The following is a 12,283-nucleotide window of genomic DNA, read 5'->3' as shown; positions in this document are numbered from 1 at the left end:
AATACTGGTTTGTATTTCCATAAAATGCCTGTAATTTTCTCTGACAGTAATACTGGCTTTGTTGTCCGTAATATGACTTTAATTTTCTGTCACAACAGTGGGCAATCAGCAGAGTGTCCCCAGCAACTAATGTAATGTGTGGCGTGCTGCTTATAATCGTGCTTGTGGCGTCTCCCCAGCAAGTACTGTGCAGTTCTCCAGCAAGTATTTTAATCTGTGGGGGCGTGCAGCTAATTATTTAATGTGTGGCTTCTCGCCAGCCATGGATTTTATGTGTGCGGCCGCGACTACCCAATCGGCACTCTCCCCAGCAATGGTGTCCTTTATTTCTTATCATGCGCAGCCGTGGCAAGGCCATTTACCGTGTGCACAGCTTCCAGTGTGTTTGTGTCCACAGTGCTGAGCGCATGGGCGGGGCATGGTGCGATGTGCGGCGCGGCCCACACACACACACACACACACACACGGACACCTGGACGCACACAGGGTTTTATTAAAGAGGATGATGCTTAATATTGTATTTCTTACCTAAGTAGGCTACTCTCCTTCCTTTATGGTTCATTTGCATTATTACATAAACTGTTTGCCAGGAAAAAGGGTTTTGTGATTCATAAAACATATTCTAGTCCAATTAGTATTTTTGCAAAGTAATTCAAAATAATTTATTGTGTGTAGTTTTTTTAGAGACTGTACTTTTTTAATACTATGTAAAAGTACATACTCAAATTTTGGTTTATTTTTTATGCCTCCAGTCTCAGCAGTTAGACATATATAGTTTAAGATAATGTCAGCGTCAAAGATTATAAACATTGACAATAATAAAGATTATAAGCATTATGACAATAATAAAGCAATATTAAGAAATCCATGACTTCATTTTCTGAAATTACATTTTTTATTTAACTGAACCCCACATTAGGAAAAGCAGATTCAGAAAATGAGTTTAGACATTTTTCATTTATAGGTCGCAAAAATCTGTGTCTTATTCCTGAGAACAGGAACAATGCTGTGGTAGGATACTAGTCCATCACACCAACATCCACATTCATTCACACCAGGCCAGTTTAAAAATGGTAATCCACCTGTACAAGTTTGAGTAAACCATCTCCTCTGCTGCCATCCTGTTATTTTGAAGTTTAACAGAACTTCACTAAATCATTAAACCATTTATGTAGGTGAGGCACATCACTGCAAACATGTTGCATAGAAGTTATATGTTGCATAGTCAAAAGTTTAACATATTATTACAAGAAACATTTTACTGAAAGTGTTAAACCCAAATTGCCTGGCAGGGGTTTCTTGAAGTTTTATTTTTCCACCATCTTAGACTTGAAATCAATGCAGTAGAGATGTCTGAAATTTGTCAGAGAATTAAATGTATACTAACTTGTCTGTTGTGTTAACATTTTTTAAATGAAGCATGCAACTTGCCTTGTTAGCAGTTCCTTAATTAGTAACTGGAGACAGAGATATGGAGAGTTCAATTGTGAATAGGCTGTCAAAAAGAGCTTCTAAACAGAATTTTTGAAACTCTTTATTTTTACTCAGTGTATTAAACTGCAGCCTTCCACTTACTGACATTCTAGAAATTACATATTTTCAAATAAATCACTTAAGCATTTATTTTATTATACTTAAGGTTTTAGCGTCATAAACATTGCCACTGTTTCCACTTGATGATTAGCAAATAATATGTACTTCCTCATAGTTTTAAGTTATTGTTAAGATTCAAAACAGTTTTGGCTTATGAAGCAGAAAAAGAATTGTCCTGTATTTCTTAAATATGCAAGCCTTTAAAAAGTTTCAAACTTTTATCTCATGGTAGTCTTTTACCTGCAAGAAACTGCAGTCCTTCTAGTTAATATGAAAATTTCTTTCAAATGTTCTTTATCCTTGATCTGTGTGTACAGATGTTGGTGACAAATGTGGTTTATTTTTTTAAATACAGTAATGCATAACTTTTTAAAATAATTGTGTATATGCATCCTTTACATTGGAGTAATAAAAGCTGTCAAGAATTAAGTGCTACCTGTTGCAGTAATGGTAGATTAGTAAAAATATATTCCGTTCTTTATGCCTGTAGAATTGTCAAGGTGGTTATGGCATATTGGTCATCATTTGATTTCTATAAGTTGAAAAAACTGCAATACTGTAATATTTTGCGGGATTGTAACAAGAACAGGCAAAACTAAAATTTAGTGAATGACAAATAGAAGATATTTCAAGAATTTCAATGTCCACCTCTGTGAAGGCTATGTGCCACTCAGTAAAGCGTTTGATATCTTCATTGTTAAATTTTGCTGCTAAACTGAATACAGACATTTCTGTACCATACATTATGAAGAACATTTTATCTGCTCACCTGTTGATCTATGAGTAACCTAACATTAAGTTTCCTTCCTAAAAACACCACTTGATACAAGAATTATAATATTCAAGTAAACTTTTTTCACATTGTCATTATGGGGTGTTGTGTGTAGAATTCTGAGGAAAAAAAAATGAATTTAATCCATTTTGGAATAAGGCTGTAACATAACAATATGTGGAAAAAGTGATGCACTGTGAATACTTTCCAGATGCACTGTATTACAGTCAACTGCAGATTTTTATTTCTTGGGATATGCTTGGCAAGACATCAGTGACAGGTCACTCAGACCTGCTTAGGTTACACTACTTTACCAAAAAAGCCAATTTGTGGGCGGAAAAGATGATGACAAATTCATCAGAGGAGTTACAGAACAGAAGGATTTTCCAGATATGACAGGAATTTTTTTTTAGAGATTCATTGTTGTTAAATAAAAATGTAATTTTCATATAGGGACTGTCTTTGATTTATTCTGCATGTATAAAATGACACCTTATTTATATTTATAGTTTTTGCATAAGAGGAAATGATTTAGGGACAATGCCTGAGTTTCGGGAAATATATGTTTCTTCCGCAAAATCTTTAGTTGATTTGTCAGTGGATTAGTGTGAGGATTGACCCCAAAGCCTTTGTTTGTGATTTTATGAAAACTTGTTATAATTCTTCTTTATGACGTATGGCCGCAGCTCTTAATCACCTGGAGGAAAGTAATTGTGTCTCTCCCAGCACACAGTATTTCTCTAATGACATCTTCAGTAGTAGGAAGCTGAATGGCAAAAATCAAAATGAAGACAAAATAGCACTCAAAACATGTCAGAAATATAATTCTAAAGAAGCAGGGATCCTGGAAAAGGATACAAGACAACCTGAGAATCACATCACTGTTTATATCTGTAATTAGCAGTTTCTTCAAGCTGCATGGCAGTCTGTGTTTCAATATGTAACTAAAAAGTTAAATATTTTAAAAAATTGTAGTCAAGATATCTTTAGATATTGATGAATTTATTTTAATAGTAGAAGTAGATGAAGATATATTATTTCACATTTAGAAAGTGATAACTGTAGGCAGTTTTGTTTCAAATAATATTTAAGGTTTTCATTGCCGAAAATTTCAGGCCAGTTTGGGGAGCATGAACTGGTACAGCATGCTGCTGCACCCACCACACGACAAAACGTGGCTGTCCTTTTGATTTTATCTTGGAACCCACTGCAGTCTGTCATACAGAAATGGAAAAAAATATGAAACTATAGCAGTGGTGCCTAGATCAGGCAGCCCCTCTGAACTTAGTTGGTGAAAAAGAATGGCACTTTATGGAGAGATGAATGCTACACAATATAGACAGATTATTTAGGAAAACTTGATCTAAGCACACTACTGGTGCAACAGTGGAGTGACTTAAAAAATTGATGTCTTTGAGTGGCCTAATCATAATTCTGACCTTAACAGTCATCTGTAGTAAGACCTAAACAACTGCTGGCACAGTTTGAGCAATTTTGTAAGAAGGAGTATGCAAATCTTGCGCCATCACATTGTGCAAAATTAATAGAAACTTGTTATGGCTACTTGCTATATAGTAGCTACAAGGTGTTATTCAACCAGGTACTGAACAGACATTTCAGTTCTTGGAATTTCATTTTTAAATGTACTGTGAAAGAAAATGTTTGATATGCTATTAATAGTTTGTGACAATCATGTATGTGAAAAATGGGTTGAGTGGTGAATACTTTTTGAGGACACTGTAGTTAACATGCCTTACATATCCATAGATTTATTTCAGCACAAGTAAAGGTAAATACACAAATTACCTTTCAGACTATGATGCTATTGTATATGTATTGAACCGTAAAGGAGACTGCTGTGTTGAATATTAACATGTTTTAGTTTATTGCTGGGAGAAATGGGGAAGTGAAAAGGTATTTTTAGATTTAGGGGTGCATTTATGGTTGATTGCTTTTGTAGGTTACAGAGCTGAAAGTTAAGCAAAAGTTAAATAAAAACCACTATAGTGCCTGTGTTAAGCTATTTTAAGGCAGCAATATTAATTTGTAATTTTTCTTTTATAACCTCCCCTGGTTATAGCGTTGCTTTTCTGATTCTTGTCACAGTTATGTAAAGCTTGAAGTTTTCTCTTAATTAAAGTTAGTAGGGAGATGGGAAGAAACCTGCACACACATCTTCCAGTACTTGTCGGGCTGTTTACATATTAGTTAAATTTAAAACTTTGTTTATTTGTAAACAGCACTTATCTCAGGCTACAAAAGTGTGTGTCATTCTTATCTTTTTCACTCTTTTAATCAAACGATAGCAGCGTGTAATTTGGATTAATAAAAGAGTGCTTAAGAAGACATTGTCAAGCATATGTATCATTTGTGAAACTTGGCATTGGATTAATGAAAATAGCAAATTGTAAGGTTATATAGTGAATTTTTCACTTAATTCACAAATATCAAAGTTTAATGGCACATTCCTATCTTACAAGGCAAAATTTAGCTGCATATTAAGCTTGTACAAGGTAAGGTAATCATTTCAGGAAAGGAAGACAGAGTTTCCAGTTAATGTAGTTTTACTCCCATATCACGATGTTGGAAAGTAGTGACCTGTTGTGTGTTGATTATCATAAGAGTCATCAAGTCTTACATATTTTAAGGTTTTGTCAACAAAGAATTAAACAACCTGTACAAAGCCTTTAACATCTTTAAAATCACATGGAAGAGAGTTTTCACACACAAGTTCCACACAGTTTGTTACTTTTTCATTGCTTTATGCTAGTAGGGACAACATATTGCTTCTTCATGATGCAGAATGTGGGTTGGCTAGAGAACATTAAACAGAGCTCAGATAGATCAGCTAATTTCTTTCTGAATATAAGAGCAGTGAAAACCTCCTCCAACTGTCTGAGTTTCCTGCCTTTCTGACTGCGTGATAACTAGTATGTTTTGGTTTCCCTGTGTCCATATCATATTCTCAAAATTTTGAATATCTGGTGTTTAAAAATAACAGCAGTACAGGTTACGAACATCCGACCTAGGATTAAGAATGGGGCCGCAGCGCTCCGTCAACTTCAGCCTGGTAATGCTGCAAGTAGTGGCTGGAGGGGGGTGATTTCACTGCTCGCACAGTGTAGTGTCCCTTGGGCGGCAAGCGGTTTCACGGCCCACCACACTCGGCTGCCCCGGTTCGTTCTCAGTGGGCGGCTGGTAATGCTGCAAGCAGTGACCCTGTTGTGGCTGAATGGGGCGGTGGGGGGTAGCATTGTTGTTTGCATTGGATGGCTGCTTATTGAATGGGGGCGATTCACTACCCACTTTTGGACGCACTGTGTTCGTTCTTGGTGGGCAGATGCTGCAGGCAGCATACTGTACTGGAGGTGTCTGTAAGGTGGACTGGTGATAAACCGCCCCTCGATGCCCCCATTCATTCTCAATAGCAAGCTTGCTTGTACAGTTACGTACATAGCAGGAAATTGTCTCTTGTCAGTACATCAGACATGTTGACGACTGGTGCCTTCCTGCTGTGATAGCTTGTACCGCCCTGTGCAGAACAGCTCATCTTAATCTTTTGTCTTCACCCTTCAACAATGTCTCTGAAACACAAATCTGATGCAAGTGCTGGTGATACACTAAAGAAGAGAAAAACCATCACCATATATTTTTATTTATTTATTTATATATATATATACTAATAAATATATATATATACATATATACTAATAAATGGCAAAGCCCTCACTGACTCACTCACTGACTGACTGACTCATCACTAATTCTCCAACTTCCCGTGTAGGTAGAAGGCTGAAATTTGGTAGGTTCATTCCTTACAGCTTCCTTACAAAAGTTGGGCAGGTTTCATTTCGAAATTCTACGCGTAATGGTCATAACTGGAAGCTGTTTTTCCATTTACTGTAATGGAGATGAGCTTGAAACCCGTGGGGCGGAGTTTCGTGTGACATCATCACGCCTTCCACGTAATCACGCAGTACATAGAAAACCAGGAAGACCCAAAAGCGCTGAAGAAAACATGCATTATATAATTGAGAAGGCAGCTAAACAATAAGAAGCGAGCGAGTGACATATACAACCATATTCATGAGTTCTGCTACTGAAACAAAGCACGATGTAAACCTACACTTTAAATTAAGTTCATAGACAGGCTGCCTGGCGCTTGTAATTTAGTGCCTGCCCATATAAGGCCGTCCGTCAGCGCAATCCAATAGCAAACTGCCAGGGTAAATATTCACGGGTGAAGGACTGTGCTTATGCAGAGGAAGATGAGATGGTCAGGGTGGTGTTTGGCACAAACTCAGCGAAACTGCGAGAGAAAGTTTTAAGTGCCAGGACTAAGGTAACATTAAATACAGCCATGGACATAGCACGAGATGGCACCAGCACAGCTGGGAAACTTCGATGCATGTACACCGAGCGCATCACGTGAACTTACGCAGTGCACAGATAAAAGCAACAGTTCCAAAGAGCTGAACAAAAACAATTACACAATTGAAAAGGCAGCAAAAAATATGAAGCGTCTTATACATACAAGCATATTCATAAATCCAGCTACTGTGGAAACAAAGCACACGGTGGAAAAGTCAATGTCCCGCTAAAGGAAGACAGTGTAAAAAAACCCGTGCATGCAGTGTGTCAGGTCTCAGATAAAGAAGAAGACGAGCTGTTTATTGATGCAGTAAGAAACGAATCGATGAATGAAACCTGTCATCTTTACAACGATTGACAAACACGGAATGTAACTTGAACACAACACATCCTACAAATACGAACCTGATTGAAAGAAATAATGATAATCAAATCCTTGATGACAGCAACACTCAGTAACACTCACAAAACAAATACTGTATATTGACAGTCATGTTACGTTATTTTTAAAATGTTCCCTTTTCTTTTTCTAGCTTTTTAACACACTACTCCGCTGCGATACGCGGGTATATATATATGTATATATATATCCCGATCTACATACTCGAATAATGGATACTTTATTCGCCATCAATGATTGTTTTGGTAAAGCCATACTCAGTGTATTCATTAGATGAACGGTAAAAAAGTAAGAGCGAGGGGAGGATGACTTATTGAGGCATGCAGGCTGTAGTGCGCCAACTCTATCTGAATTGCGCGATCACATTTGAAAAATATATCTTTTCAAGTTCTATTTAGTCCATATGTGTCAAACTCAAGGGCAGGGCCACATCCGCCCGGAGATCATTTTATATACTGTATTATTGTTATTAATGGCCCGGGTATATGAAGCGCTGGTAACACAATAAACTACAGATCCCATAATGCAGCGCTTCAGCTGCCTTGCCAACACTTACGCTAATCAAGTCTAGCTTATGATGCTGCAAGTTATTGCGAAGCTAGCTCACACGATGCTGAAGAGAAAAGTTGATTCTGAAAATAGAGCCTTTAAAACCGATGGGAGGCTGAGTATATGTTTACTGAACCCGTGTGTCTCATTTGTGGAGCTAATGTGGCTGTAATTACAGAATTTAATCTAAGACGGCACTATGAGACAAAACATCAGGGTAACCTGAAAGACCTGAATGCAATGCAGAAGATACAGAAAGCAGAAGAATTAAATAAGAATCTGACACTTCAGCGGACGTTTTACCGTGCACAATCACAAAGTGATTTCAAGTGAAGCTGCTTTTATGGGAGACACAAATGCACCAGTGCAACTTGCCCCACTTTCCCTGTTGCCAAGTAATGTTAAACCAAGTCGTCACTACGGTGTTCCCAAATACGACTTTGCTGATAAACTGAGCGCACTGAGTTTGCACGGCGCTTTGGTGACTTTGAAGAACAAAAAGTCCGTCTACATGCGGCTCGAACCTTGTGCATGTTTGGTAGCACATATCTGTGTGAGAAGCTCTTCTCAGTGATAAAGACTAACAAAACAGCACACAGGAGTCGCCTCACTGATGAGCACCTGCAATCCATCCTGAGAATCTCCACAACACAGAACCTCACACCAAACATAAACAACTTGTTGCCAAAAAGATGCCAGGCGTCCAGCTCTAAAATGACATATGAGCAAAGACAACTGAATGATTTGATTTGTTATTGCTGAAAGGAACACATTTTATTTATATTTCCAGCTTTTGTTATGCAGCATGTTCATATTTGAATTTGTATAATTTTGACAGGATATATTTTTATGGAGAGCAAAATCTTTTGGGATATTTAAAATCCAAGTTTATTTTTTATATAAAATTACATAAGGGTAAAGAAATTTGAATGTTTGTTCTTTTAACGTTTACTTTATTTCTAACTTGTATAATTTAGACAGGATATATTTTATGGAGAGCAAAATATTATAAGTTGTTTAAGGTTTGAGTTGATTTATTCAGGAATAATATTTTGTCGACTAAATAAAAATTCCTTCTATTTAAAATTTAAATAGAACTTGAACAGATACGATAGTTCATAATATCCACGCAGACTTGCACGTAAGAGCGGGAGTAATCCGTTTTAACAAGCAGCGTATTGCACTGATACGAAATAGCCTACCCATTTAATTATTTAGGAATGGATAAATAAATTTTTGTACAAATGTTTTTCATTTTTCTTCCTTCATGGATTCTGGCACCCCCAGACACAATGGGCAGCACATTGAACACATTTTATAAGTGGTCAGAAACTTGTAAATAACTCATGAAAGAATAAAGTTACGTTAAAACCAAGCACACCATTGTTTTTCTTGTGAAATTCCCAATAAGTTTGATGTGTCACATGACCCTCTTCCTATTGAAAAAACAAAAGTTGGATCCAAAATGGCCACCATGGTCACCACCCATCTTGAAAAGTTTTCCCCCTCCCATATACTAATGTGCCACAAACAGGAAGTTAATATCACCAACCAATCCCATTTTATTAAGGTGTATCCATATAAATGGCCCACCCTGTGTGTGTGTGTGTGTGTATATATATATATATATATATGTATATATATATATATATATATATATATATGTATGTGTATGTGTATGTATATATATATATATATATGTGTGTGTGTATGTATATATGTAGATATGTATGTATATATGTTTATGTGTGTGTTTATGTATATATATCTATTTGTGTATATATATATATGTATGTATGTATATGTATGTATGTATGTATATATATACATATACATTTCAATTACTGTATGCATGGCAGATGCAATGAACAGAAGTGACAATTTCAGAAAAACACTGTAAATTTACACAGGAAGTAAATTATATTAATCCTAGCTCTGCATTACCTCCTTGGACTCATCTTACAGTGTATCTGTGTAACTAACATCTGCTTACTTAACTTTAATTTACTTGTGTTTTTCAGCACGTGGGCTGGATCACATTGCAGAGAATATCCTTTCTTATTTGGATGCGAAAGCTCTTTGTGCAGCAGAACTTGTTTGTAAAGAGTGGTACAGAGTGACTTCAGATGGCATGTTGTGGAAGAAACTCATTGAAAGAATGGTTCGGACAGACTCCTTGTGGAGAGGCCTAGCGGAAAGAAGAGGATGGTGAGAACATTGCCTTGCTGAGTTGAGCCTATGTTCTGTATAAAATGTATTATTTGCATTATGCTGGTATCCATCATAAATAAAATTATCTGACTTAACACTAGAATTACCAGACCCTACGAAAAAAAACGGAGAGGTGCAGGATCGAACTCGCGACCTTTTGATTCCCAGTCAGCAGTTGAGTCTATTGCGCCACGGAGGCAGTCATAATAAACAAGTGTCAATGTCGCATGTTAAGGCAGATTTTTGTTTCTGCAGTTATATTTTTTGAATAAAAGCGCAATTGTTGTGTTAGATTTGTACCTTCTGTGAAAATATTTCTTTTGATATTTGGAGTTCAGGCTTCATACATTATATAGTTTATGCCTACATTTTGTCATCTACTAGTAGAATATAAAAAAAGTTTCTGTTTTAACAATGTGTTTACACAGATTACTGTAGAAACGGAACAGACATGAAATGCGTGTGTTCCAAACAACGATCTATTATTTCCACTCTAAAACTCCACTTCACTCCCAGAAAATCAATCAAGGCATGATCTGGGAGAAATTTGTGTACGTTCTAAGTCGGTGGGGGGATGGAATAGCCGGCTGCTTGCAGCTTTTCTTTTATCAGCATATTTAGATTAACAAAAGACGCTGGCGGAGAGGTGAGAACGGGTTTTTTCGTAGGCTCTGGTAATTCTAGTGTTGTTAAAATCTGGTAAGACTTTGTTCTTGCATATACAGTACCATTCCTGTTTTTAGTTTTATATTTTCACACTTCTCTGTAAACGAAATTTTGTGGTATTTTTTCACATGAACACCGTATAAAGATGCACTTAGAACACAATTTCAATTATAGCAGATTCAGCATGTTTTGCTCCTTTTTTAAAATTTGCATTACATTGTTTAAACTGTATTCATGTTTAATTGTAGACTGTATGTGTATTCTTTGCCTGTCAGGGGCCAATACCTGTTTAAAAACAAGCCACCGGATGGGACTACACCACCCAATTCTTTTTACCGAGCACTTTATCCAAAAATTATACAGGACATAGAGGTAAGAGCAGCAGCAATACAATTAATTAGTAATATAATTGTTTTGTTGGAAAGTTGAGTTATGTTGTATGGTTTGTCTACTAAAAAATTTGGGTAGATAATTTTATTGGTTTTATAAGTTGTTACTAGTTAAAAAGCAGCTGCTTCTGTAATATATGTGACAGTGCACACTTGCATGCACTTATATATGGGTATTGTGTATACAAAGAAACAGAAATGATATTATTAAATGTATTCCTCTTTGACAATTTTTCCAAAAGTGATTTCTTAGATACATAGACAAATAGCACTTTATTTACATACACACACATACATACACATACACATACATACATACACACACCCCTTACAGTCTGAACATATACCAGGATAATTAAAAAGGAAGAAACTTTAAAAAGAAAAAAGTTCTGACTTGGCAGTCACCGTGAGGCATTACACAGGTATGTTGTTGCTGGTATAAAGGACTCTTATTAGCATCTCTTGACACACGTCTGCTGAATTATTTGTTGGCTGAAAGTTCTTAGTGTTAATGTTTCAGAGAGGGGGTGTGCAGCATTGTTTATGATGACACTCAGTTGTTTTTTTTTTTTTAACTTTCTCCTTTGCTACTACCTTAAGTGGAATAAGAGTGCATCTCATAACTGAGCATGCTGTTTTAATTAGTTTGTTGGTTTGGTTGACCACTCTTGAAGTGATGTTATCAGCTCAGCGCAGCCTCTTCTGCCCTTTCTTATGCAGATTTGCATTGGTACGTGACTAGTCCAATGTGTCATTGATGTGGACCCCTAAGAGTATTGATATAGAGGCTGTTTGCTGAGCGAAAGTCAGTAATCACGTCCTTGGTTTTGCTGATGTTAAGTTGCAGATAATTGTCTTTGCACCAAGAAACAAATTTCTCCACCTGAATCCTATACTCTGTCTCACCCCGCTTATTGATACACCTGCTATGTGCAGAGTCATCTTGGGCATTTCTGCAAGTGGCATTACCTGGTGCTATATTTAAAGTCTAAAATTGTGCTTGTAAGTTAGGCTAGATAGCCAAAAAAGTGTCAAGAGGCTCATCTAATGCCATCAAACTTTAGTCTTTACAGATTATAATATATAAACAGACAATTATAAGGAAACAAAGTAATAGATTTGATAAGAATTGTTAAAAAACTTCAATGATGACACTAATACTACTGCAGATATGATCATATAAGTAAAATTAAATTGTAATGTGTAGTATAGGAAAAATAAACTTATTTGCTTGGCCTGCTTCAGTCTAGTAATACTTTTAACCTTATGGTTCCATTTGCAAACTCTGTAATCTGTGTGTGTATGTGTTTATATATATATATATATATATAT

The 12,283-nt window shown here is 36.3% G+C and overlaps 1 protein-coding gene across 1 annotated transcript in view; it reads left to right on the top strand.

The window, feature by feature from the left end:
* The window catches only part of LOC120514517 (F-box/WD repeat-containing protein 1A), a 140,444-nt gene that overhangs the window by 60,951 nt on the left and 67,210 nt on the right, over positions 1-12,283 (top strand). Inside the window, exons 3-4 of the mRNA XM_039734932.1 lie at positions 9,707-9,893; positions 10,838-10,934. Coding sequence (XP_039590866.1) covers positions 9,707-9,893; positions 10,838-10,934 — 284 coding nt within the window. The remainder of the gene's footprint in view (positions 1-9,706; positions 9,894-10,837; positions 10,935-12,283) is intronic.

The sequence above is a fragment of the Polypterus senegalus genome, chromosome 1 (assembly GCF_016835505.1).
Source record: "Polypterus senegalus isolate Bchr_013 chromosome 1, ASM1683550v1, whole genome shotgun sequence".
Classification (NCBI taxonomy): Eukaryota; Metazoa; Chordata; class Cladistia; order Polypteriformes; family Polypteridae; genus Polypterus; species Polypterus senegalus.
This window is presented reverse-complemented; position numbering and strand designations above follow the sequence as displayed.